Below are 12,066 nucleotides of genomic sequence, written 5' to 3'. Positions count from 1 at the left end.
AACTAAAGCCTTACCTCTTTTTTGTCGCCTGTCATCGCTGCTTCTACGAACTTCTTTATCTTTGGCGGTCTTTTTTGGAATTTCTTTTCGAACAGGTATTGTCCCCCAAGTTCCTGATCGTTCACGTTTTGCTACTATCTTCTTATCTTCTAGAGTCTCCTTTGCTGCCTTTTTTATGGATTTCTCCGTATTTTTGGTGTTATCTTCTTTAGCAATCTAAAATAAAATTTAAATATATTATTTACTAGGGAACTCATGCTACTTCGAACGTGTGAAATTATGTTTTTCACAGATCCCGCAGGAACCAAGTATTTTTTCGGGATAAAAAGCCTATATGTTATTCCATAATATCCTCTATCTTCTAGTGAAAGCCCCATTAAAATCTGTTCAGTTGTTCACAAATTAGCCCGAACAAACAACAAGACAGACAGACAGACAAAAGCTTGATTATGTTTTAGTATCGTGTAAATATATAACACTTAAAAACACTCAATTATTTATTTATATGTATTGAGTATTGATTTAGCAAAATGGCCAATGCAGACTTACTTGTTTTTCATCAGTTCTTTTAACCCAAATGTCCTCCGCGCTAGTTGGTATTCCATCTACTGTAGATCTAATTTCTATTAAACTGCTATCAAAATAGTTTTTATCGTGATGGAGATTCTGTCCCGTGAAAATAGTTCTAACATTTGGTCTCTGCTCTTCTGCTCCTTTCGTTCCAAAGTGTACTGTATGAGCGTTATTAAATTGGTTTCTTAGAGCTAGAGCAACAGGAGTAGTAGACATTTGTTCAGTTTTTTTAACTAAAAATTTGTGTTTTGCTCCCATTACTGTACGTTCTGAAGCATCGTCCGATTCAATAGCATTTGGTTTATTATCTACATGTGGCTCTATAATATGCTCCTCAATCTGTTTCTTGCTCCTTGAATCGGTTACTGTGTTTGTATCTGTGTTTAAAGAACTATTTGAATGTCTACGATTACAGTCTTTCTTTTCGTCGTCTTCGTCTTCTTCGCGGCATTGTGATAACCTACGTCTTTCAGTAAACGGAAAAGGCGACGAAGAATTGGAATTACGACTTGATAAATTATTGCAATGATTCATAAAATAATGCTGAAAAAAGCTATCTGTTTCGGGTGTATCATTATTTTCCCCTTGAATTATATCTTTCAATGCGGCTAAAGATGTTATTGTGTTATAATTGATTGCGTTCACTAATTCTTCACTGTCTGTTGAGCTAGCAGATTCACCGCCATCGTCATTTGCATTTTGATTTCCATTATCAGGAATTACATCAGCCATATTTTCAATGTTTTCAGATTTTTTTTTCTCCTTCTCATTTTTCTTCGCCTTTCCTTTGGGATCCATTGAACAAACGCAAACTTAGAAACGGCACACTACTTTACACGTAAATATTATATCACATACAGTCACATGGTAAATCTTCAGTTACCAAACAGTTTAGGTAATATCAAAACAACTTTTATAGTTTCCGTCACCGGACAGATGACATAACAATGTTATTGAACCACATATATTTTTCAAAATACATTTCACAAATCTATACATAAGTACTCATTAATAACGGTCACGTATCTTGTTAAAGTATCTATGTGTTTATTGAGTATTTTTAAGTTCCGTATTATCGAAAAGAGGGATATTTTACATGTTGTTCTTACATACATTTTCGATATTTCTCTGTAAGACATTATTTCAGAAAATATTATGTTTTATAGGTTTTAGAGTAGGTAATAGACATTGTTTTTATGTGCTTTTATGGAGTAGTTATTCCTTCTATCGTGTTTTTATTGAGTCGGAGAAAATTGTGCTTCGAAGAAGTTATACGTCAGGCGCTTACAGAAAAGTTTGGGTCCAACAAAACTTATAATATCAATCAATAAATGCATTAAACTTGTAAGAATCGCCGTGCCCTTAAAAGAATATTCGCGAATATTAGTGGAAAATAGGCCACGATTTTTAAATCGTAAATTTGGATGTCGGAAACCAAATTTTTTTTAGAACAGCGAATCATCAAAACAAGTAATTAGGTGACATGATTGGAGAACTTTGTTATTTCGGGACGACAAAAGCGTTGATTAATTTTATCTAAAGTTGACTTGACATCACAATTATTATTCCTCTCGACAATCATGACCCATTTTAATAAATAGGGTTGTCGATAATTTAATGAACAACTATAATTTGTCTATAGTACAGGATTTTTTGGTATTCAGGTTTATTTAGTAGAACTAGCATCATATGCATCAACGACATATCTCATGAAGACATATTGTAGACCAATACCGGAGTTGTCCTAATCCTATCTCTTTCGCCCTAACGCAATGAAAGAGAGAGTGATATTTTTGACTATTCGGCTATTGGTCTACATTTGTCTTTTTCACGTCTCGAGATGTGTGTGTATTAAGCCTAAGGAGATTGGAAGACAAACGGCGAACCCAGTGCTAACATGTGACCAAATGAAGAGAAATAGACATTATATCGTTGGTCGTATGTTATCACCAAAGGAATCAAACGGTTCATTAACTTTTTGACATGGCTTGAAATGTTACGGGAAGGGTTTATATTTGTAGGTATTTATCACTTGTAACATACCAATAAAAAAATCATGCCTTGTGAATTATCAGTGATAACACATTGATAACAATGCCAATCCTACTAATATCATAAACGCGAAAGTTTGTACAGATGTATGTTTGGATGTTTGTTACTCTTTAACGCCGCTACTACTGAGCTGATTTTCCAGGATTTGTGAAAAACTGAATTTCACGGGGACGACGTCGCGGGCGTCCGCTAGTGTTTTAATAACATACCTATTACCTACATTAAGTTTAACACACAAGTCACTATTAGGTAAAGGATGTCCCTTTAATGAGGTTTTATTTTATATTAATATAGAAATTAACCGACTCGTGGGCCCAATGGTTTGCATATGCGTCTTCGGATTATGCGATGGGTTTCGAGGTAACGGATTGGGGTATGAAATACATATTTTGAAATAGCTGTTCAGTAACAACTTTTAATAACCTCGTTATTGATACGAGTTGGGAGGAGGGGAGTTTATCATAAGTTGTTACTATTAATTAATCAACCGTAAAAAATCATCTGGTTTTTTACGGTTGATTAATTAATAGTTAAATACAACTTAACAGCCACAATGTCCTACAAATTGTGTGGTACATCATTTCGTTCCGACAATCAGAAATTTTCGTTTTCTGGTAACTGAGTTAGCTACCAGAATAAAGAATTTTCTTAAATAAAAAAGTTGATCGTCTCATGGAGATGAAGCTACTCACGAAAAATTAGCTTGTTAGTAACCAGGTGTACAAAATTTTCTAGGGATCCCTGACTATAATGATCTATCGAATCATTAGATAGATTAGATTCTAATGTAATGATTTTGGAATCAAAATAAGTGAAAGTACAATTAAAAAAACTCATAATTAGCTCTTAAATATTCAAATAACGACTAATTGATTGCATCCAATCGGAGATGACACTAAAGCAGATAAAAATTATTGAGTGTGAAAAGTCTTTGAAAACGAGACAATAGTAACCGGTCAAGGATTTGGGTCTCGCCACTAATAATAATTCATTATGACCAAAACCAACCATATGAATCGGTACAATTGGCGTAAAATGAAAAAAAAATAGCACATTTTGTATACATAGTTTAAATGGATAAATACTTTTCAAATTAGTCACAGATATTATTTTATGATGTTCTGCTGATTTTCCCCATGTACTCATACTCGTATGTGGTACTCGAATTCTACACAAATGATCGAAAGTGTTTAGTTTTATCTACATTTTATGGAAAAATAAAAAAGGATTCTTAAAAATCTATGAACAGCCAGATGATATGCTGAAAATCATCTACTTCAGAAGATCGTCCCATAGAAAAGGCGTAGGGTAGGCATAGCTGGGCACCGTTAATCAAATAGTTAACTTCGTAAATCGTTAATCCGCTACAAAAAAAGTTAGCTTCGTTAAACGTTAAAGCGTTACATTCCGGAAGAATTAACGCAAGTTAACGTTAATCGTTAATCCGTTAATATGACTGGTTAATATTGCATTTTTATATCATTGTGTAAGATTGGAAATTTACCATTGGAAAAATAAAGGTGAGCACTGGGGAAAAGTGCCATAATTTGTTTTTAGTTGATTTTATCAATCATTTTAACATAAATATAGTAATTTGTTGATTTATATGAAAAAAAATCTTTCATAATTTCTTACTTGTCTAAACCTGTTAATCACGCCGCGCGCTAAATAGTAGGCATTGGATTAACGATTAACGGACTTCTGCATATTAACGGAAGTTAACGGGTCCGTTAACATTTTTAAAAGTTAACTTAAAAGTTAATCCGTTAATCAAAAAGTTAACTTCGTTGATTAACGATTAACGGATTAACGAGTTAATGCCCAGCTATGAGGGTAGGAGTAGGGTAGGGGTAGGGTAGGGGTAGGATAAGAGTAGAGAAAGGTAGGTATCCTAGGTAGGAAAGAAGCGCACTTCTAAATTTGTAATAACGATTAATTCTGGCGTATAAAGTGCACTCTAGATTAATTAATGTGCAATGGTAAACGCACAAGGACGCATTATCGCTGCGCTCTGTATACAATCGACTGCAGGTATTTATGTTGCAAATGGCGATTTTACGCATTCCTCACTATTTAGAAAACGCATTTTACATCTATACTAATAATATAAAGAGGAAAACTTTGTTTGTATGTTTATTTGTTTGTTTGTAATGTATAGGCTCAAAAAGTACTGGACCGATTTTAAAAATTCTTTCACCATTCGAAAGCTACATTATCCACAAGTAACATAGGCTAAATTTTATTTACGAAAAAAATAGGGTTCCGTAGGATATTTGGGTTTTTTGGACACAAGGTGTAAAAAATCAACCAGAAAAGTTACTTATTTTGCGTACGCTGCCAAAACTATAAAAGATAGAACCATAAAATGTTTTAATTCATTGTAGATCTTATAAATATCTACAAAAAAGTCGGGGACACACTATACCTATCTATGTCGAGTGAGGCACAACAATCAATTTAAAAACATACATACAGCCGAACGTAGAACCTCCTCCTTTTTGGAAGTCGGTTAAAAATAGGGTAGGGTATGGGTAGGGTAGGATTAGGGGTAGGGGTAGGGTAGGGGTAGGATAGGGGTAGTTGAAAGTTTACATCGAGTTTCCCGCGGACGAAGTCGCGGGCGTCCGTTAGTACTTCATAAACATAGAGAATATTTGCGAGTGTACAAAAAATGTTTTCTATTATTCAATTCATCATTTCATCATAATCAACCCATATTCGGCTCACTGCTGAGCTCGAGTCTCCTCGCAGAATGAGAGGGGTTAAGCCAAGAAAATTCTCTGGTATGAAGGTTTCCCCGTGATTTTTTTCCTTCACCGTTTGAGACACGTGATATTTAATTTCATAAATTATAGACAAGTTATAGAAATATAATGTAAACTCGTGTGTGCGGAGAAGTGAGGTGCATCAGTCGTAGGTTTTTCGGCAGTGGCTGACTGCAGTCGTCGGTAGCAGTTGCTGTTAGTATAAATGAAAACTTAGGGTACAATCACTTTCGAAACGTCAGGTATTAATATTTTTAAGTTAATGGTGATAATAAGTAGTCGGAAACTTAAAATAAAATTTACGAGGGTTCCAAACGCGCCTTAGTCCACAACAAGCTCATCCAAGTTTTATTAAAACTAACGATAAAAATCCATTGATTGCAAATATCAACGTCGAGTAAACGACTTGACCTACAAATGCTCAAATGGAATGCGCCCTGTAGATGTTATTTATTACTAGTGGTTACTCATCACTGTGACGGACCGAGCGCCTGCGATATCCACATGTACATTATTATAAGAAAGCCAAAGTAGCCAAAGTATTTTTTTTTCTGATTGTGTAAGTGCCGTAGGCTCCTTATAGGACCTCAGTGGCGTCACTGGGGGGTTTGGGCGAGCGCAGAAGCATCGCCTGATGGGGCCCGAAGGCAGAAGCAGAGTAGATGGGCGGAACGACTCTCTAAGGGCGTCTCCTCTGAGACTCGGACCTCGACTTAGAAGGCCGTTCGGGAAGGGTGTTTTGGCCTGAGTGTATCAGTCCGGGCGCCCCCGAGATCGTGAGTTAAAAAGCCCACGTCTGGGTGACGTCAGATATCGGGGACCTCGTCTTCGCCGGCGAAGACGCTGTGTAGCTTGTGTTTGTGTTGTCTGTCTGTCTGTCATTGTCATTCGTTATGTCATCGTCAGGATCGTAAAAGACGTTTTTTGGGCGTCTAGATCTACAAGCCTCAACCACTAGTTGGTTGGGGTGGGTGGCGGCTCTCTCAAAATAAGTTTTCGAGACCTGTTTCATATATTGGGCTATTGTGGGGAGATCTAGGTCTCTATGTTGGTCGTTATTGCGCACAAACCACGGTGCGCCCGTGGCCTGACGCATGAATCGGTTCTGAAGGACCTGAAGGGGTTTTAGGGTCGCCTTTGGGCGATGGGCGAACACTACACTAGCGTAGGTCATTATTGGACGGATCCAGGTCTTATACCGGAGTGACCTTGGAGCGGAGGGAAGCCAAAGTATGTTATTCCCAATAGGTACGAGTAAGTATGGTAGCCAATAGGGTATCAAATTTAATATAAACAATATTAATTTCGTGTACCACATGGAATAAGGGTCCGAAACATGTCGATATTGATTAATAAAAGTTAAGGATTTCTTATAATACTTAATTTAAAAACCTGTATTTTTTTCAAATTTTCTTGATGTTTCAAAAGTGCTTGTAAACTAAGCCTAATTCAAATAAATGAATTTTGTGTTTGAGTTTTTTGAATTTTTCTTCTATTTTCAAAATTTAAGGTCCAGTGCCAAGATAAAACCAGACAATATAAACGTATGTCTACTATAAAAAAATATATTATTTGTGACTGTACGTTTAAAAAAAATTATATACCCGAACCTCTTCTGGGCCGGTCAAAAACAATTTAATTTATGCAATTTTACACTGCACAAAGTAAATGAAAATCAAATATATTTGTGTTATTAAAATGGAAATTAACTTACAAGATGACCTCATTTAAAAATATATCTCTCGAGGACAAATGCCGATCAATTAAATTGTAATTTCTAGCAATGATTGTTAAAAATGGAATCAGATTATCTGGTACTTCAAGCAACGATAATTCTACTGGGTAAGAACTCAGCCTCCCATTCGTCTTGACAACTTCACCCCATTGGCTGTTGCGCAAGTAACCAATAAGCTATCCGCGACAAATAAAAACTTTAGCCGCCTATAATAAGATTATAACAATCTCTTCAATACAAATAAAATTGTTGTGTCTGTCTGTAATTTGAAAATAATTATGTTTTTTCTAGTATAGGGTAGGGGTAGTGTATTGTAGGGGGGGTAGGGTCGGGTTAAGGTAGAGGAGACATAATTAAAGCGAAGCTGACCGGGTCCGCTAGTATCATATAAATTATGTTATGACTTTATAATTGTAAATAAGAAATTTTAAAGTCTCAGTTCTCACCTGATGGTAAGTGATGATGCAGTCTAAGATGGAAGCGGGCTAATTTGTTAGGAGAAGGATGAAAATCCAAACTCCTTTCGGTTTCTACACGGCATTGTACCGGAACGCTAAGTCGCTTGGCGGTACGTCTTTGCCGGTAGGGTGGTAACTAGCCACGGCCGAAGCCTCCCACCAGCCTACAGTACAGTGTTCTACAGTAGGTACATCAATACACTACAGTACATGCTAGCACATTACAATGACGACAGATCCTTTATTGTATTCAAACTTGCGCAAATAATTACGTAACTATAAAGATGTAGGCACACGATAATTATGCGAACAGATAACGTTGAGATAAAGAAGTGTTGAAAATCGTGCGACGGCCCAAAATATTTACGCAAAATACGTATGGTCAGTGAATTGGGAAAATGTGGCATAGTAAGTAGTGGCACATAGAAACATACTGCCAAAACAACTATGACATCATCCTCCATAAATAGCTGCGCGGTACGTAAATAGATTTACAAGAGCCAATACGCCAGCATATCAATTCAATAACTATCATATGTGGATTGCTCTCTTAACATCAATACAGTGTAAAGTCCGTCTCTATTAGAAACTTGAAAGTTGAAAATGTATTTGACTAGTATCTTGTTTACTAGCGGAGGCCCGTAACTTCGTTCGCATGAAATTCATGAAATGTTTTAATTTGTAAATACACTTGTAGATAGAGGTAGTTATGGAGCAACATATACTACTTTTTAACCCGGAAAAAGTTCCCGCGGTATTTATGAAAAACTGATTTTCACGCTAACGAAGTTGCGGGCGTCCGCTAGCTAGCTATTAGCTTTTAGTATAACTAATATTCCCATTCCACTCCAACTATGTAGTTATAAAAACTGTTAGTCCAGTCATTATAGTAAGTTCACCTCGGAATTCGAGATACCCAGTTGTAAGTCTGTAAATACTTGTATATTGACACCCTAAAAGTTGTCTCAAAACCTACATATTGGAGGGTGTACGCAACTATTGCATTTCAAGGTCAAAGGTCACAAAAATCGTTTTTTTTCGCTTTTTTTTAAATATCTCATTTCCTTTGAGTTTTATGCTATTTGTATTTATTATCAGTATATCAGTATTGTAGAATACAAAATTCTCTACAAATTTTGTGAAAAAAAAATAATAAGGTAAACCGTTTTCGAGATAGAGGGCGGAGAGCGCGCGGTCACAGCATCACTTCAGGTCAACCGGTGCCTCCGGTCAAGTGGGTATGACAGCGGACGAAATTCAAACCCATGATCTCTAGGCGTAAGTCCAGCCCCTTTGCCGTTGAGATATTGAGGTTTCAATTACATTCAAATACATACAAAGAAATTCCAATTAATTGTTAAAATAGAAATATAAATTATCAAGTAGGTAAAATAATGTACCGTAAGTAATAATCCAGGCCGTGATAGCCCAGTGGATATGACCTCTGCCTCAGATTTCGGAGAGTGTGGGTTCGAATCCGGTCCGGCATGCACCACCAACTTTTCAGTTGTGTACATTTTAAGAAATTAAACATCACGTGTCTCAAACGGTGAAGGAAAACATCGTGAGGAAACCTGCATACCAGACAATTTTCTTAATTCTCTGCGTGTGTGAAGTCTGCCAATCCGCATTGGATTAGTGTGATGGACTATTGGCCCCTCTCATTCTAAGAGGAGACTCGAGCTCAGCAGTGAGCCGAATATGAGTTGATAATGATGATGTTGAAATAATAATCCTTCTTTAGTTATCTCGTAATCGCTGCGCTTACTTAAAGCGAGCAGATTTTAGTTTCTTTTAGATGAGATCACAGATATTAGAAATGATGCAAAACAGCATAAGTGATGATGTTTTATTTTGTTAACCTCTGCCTTCGCATATTATAGCTGAAGCAATATTTGAAGTACTGAACAACTTTATTCCACTGAAATTACTTGTGACAAATTTGTGGCAGTTAGTACCGACGTAGTACGGGACATACTCCGGCCTATATATTTTATTCTAAGTATAGAATATCTTTCTTTGCCCCTATTCTGTTTTACTTCCACCCTACACCTATCTTACCCTACTCCCACCCTACAAATACCTTACCCCTTCCAAACTACCCCTTCGCAGCCCTACCCTACCTCTATCCTACACCTATCCTACACCTACCCTACACCTACTCTACCCGTACCCTATTCCTACCCTATCCCTATCCAACCTATACTCTAGCACTACCTAAATAATAATAAACTAAACTAATATCCTATAGATTTGAATCTTTGGCTTAATTTTAACTCCAAACTACTTTATCTTCCTAGCGTAACATAGGCTATGTTTTATCTCCATATTTCTACAGGAAAGGAAAGTACACAGGTGATCAGAGAAGTGTCGGAAATTTTTGTGTATGTGAAATTTAGTTTTCACAGATCCACAGAACTCTAGATTTTTCCAGAATTAAAAGTAAGTAGCCCATATATTGCTTAATAACTTCCTTTATCTTCCAATGGAAGCCACATTTAAATCTGTTTAGCCTTTGCAAAGATTACCCTGATCTTTATTGTAAAAAAGCTTTTTTTTGTTTTGGTATTATGTAAGTAATTTACATATAAGCACTTAAGAAAACACAGTTATTTTGAAATCACAGACACACTTCAATTTAAATTATATGTATTGATTGATAATGAGACGAATATCTTAGCAATCCATGGATTCACTGTGTGGGTGTCAGTTCCTCCTCTGGGCAGAGAGAAAACCTTCCAGCAGATTCCTGGACTTGTGACCAAAGGACGTAGGACTAAGAAATTCCTTGACAATCAATTAACACTCCCCCTCTCCGCTCGTGTTGTTCTCCCTGCCTAGCCAAATTTGGCAAGATCCTATTAGAGCAGCTTTGGATACCCATTCTAATATAGAACTTGATACAGTACTAAAGAGGCCAAGGTCTTTATGCAGGTTATCGAGAGATTTTGGTGGTAATCCTCTCGCACCTACTTCTACGGCATACAGATTAACCACATAGCCATTTTTAGTTAGTTCATTTGTTAGGTCATAATATTTATTCACTTCTATATTGGCGGGATGTTAAAAAGACAGGTGTGTCTTTTTAACATCCCGCCATACATAAGTAACAAGAATATCCAAAGTGATCTTAATGTTAAGACAGTCAGACAGGAAATACAGTGCTACAGTATCAAATATCAGGAGTGACTAGCAATGCATGTCAATGACTTGGCAAACAATCTAGAAGGAGACGGCAGCCTGCTTTTTTGCAGACTGAAACGCAACAGTGTTCAAAATCTAGCCAAGAAAAATAGCTAGAATACAGCATAATAGGAGATTTGTTAATGGACTTACTCCTTCTGATGACCCATAACCTCTAACCAACAGACGAAAGGCTCAATGTCGAATGACAGATTGCCGAGTAACAGTATAAGAGAAAGGAGAAAAAAAAAACTTCTATATTGTGGTCCTTCAGAGTGTTAGTCTCCCACTGCACAGTAAGCTCTACAAGTACTATTCACTTTTAAAATATGAATGCAACATTTAATTTGATGACTATGCAAAAGTAAGGAGTATGTGGATATTAATAAGCTTACTATATTAGAAAACATATGTTGTCTTTAGCTAGATATGCAATTTGCAGAATCAGATGACAAGGTCAGTGTATTATTTACAATTGTTATCATTACTCATCAAAATTCATTCAATCATTTTTCAGCTGAGTTATTTGACACTGACTCATATGTCAGCAGAATAATATAGTAAACAAATAGTATGATTTGTACCTACTCTAACCTTGTTAGAAACTCTGTGCATGTAACGGCTTGATGAGACTGCAACAGCGATAGGGGAGATTTGAATTTGCACAATGACTGTCTCAACTAAGTCTGAGGGCTAGAAGAGAGTAGAGGGATGGAAGTTCTCTTTAGAGATATCTCCTGTGAATCTTTAGAGGGACATTGGGGTCAATAGGCTTTAGAAGGCATCCACAAAGTAATGACACACAAACACTCACACTCACTCACTCACTCATTTATCACACATCAATGTCTGGATGTTGTTAAAAATTGGGGAGTTCATATATCTTCATCTTGATCTATAAGTCTGTCTATGTCATTGTACGCTCTGTACATTTTTAAGGCAATTAAACAAATTCAAACTTCTCTGTCCAGTTTAAAATTTTACTATGCATTTTAGGACAGATTGTTCTACTTAAGTTAATATTGTTATTTGTTAGTGGACAAAAGTAAATATCTAGTTTAATTTACTTACTACACTATAGCATTAACTGACATTTTAAACAAACAGAGCTTATCATATGTAATGTCGTAACTCTAATCAAGCAAACAATGATAAGAATTACAATGTAGCTGTATCAAGCAGTATTTTAATTATTATTATTAGCTGCTTTTGTATGCTTTAAAAATACTCGTAGTTTGTGAAATGGTTAAAAATAAACAGAGTTACTAAGAAAACCTGTAATTTTAGCTTGTAATTCTAC

The 12,066-nt window shown here is 36.1% G+C and overlaps 1 protein-coding gene across 3 annotated transcripts in view; it reads right to left on the bottom strand.

Annotated features, from left to right (window-relative positions):
• Window positions 1-12,066, bottom strand: part of LOC112048380 (uncharacterized) — a gene marked incomplete at its 3' end in the record, with an annotated part of 104,630 nt that overhangs the window by 91,557 nt on the left and 1,007 nt on the right. For 2 of the 3 annotated variants that reach the window (XM_052890472.1, XM_052890473.1), the window contains 2 exon segments: window positions 15-216; window positions 550-1,564. In XM_052890472.1, the coding sequence (XP_052746432.1) occupies window positions 15-216; window positions 550-1,371 (1,024 nt within the window). 3 annotated transcript variants of the gene reach the window in all.

The sequence above is a fragment of the Bicyclus anynana genome, chromosome Z (genome assembly GCF_947172395.1).
Source record: "Bicyclus anynana chromosome Z, ilBicAnyn1.1, whole genome shotgun sequence".
NCBI lineage: Eukaryota > Metazoa > Arthropoda > Insecta > Lepidoptera > Nymphalidae > Bicyclus > Bicyclus anynana.
The sequence above is the reverse complement of the archived record's forward strand: the minus strand, read 5'-3'. Positions and strand labels throughout refer to the sequence as shown.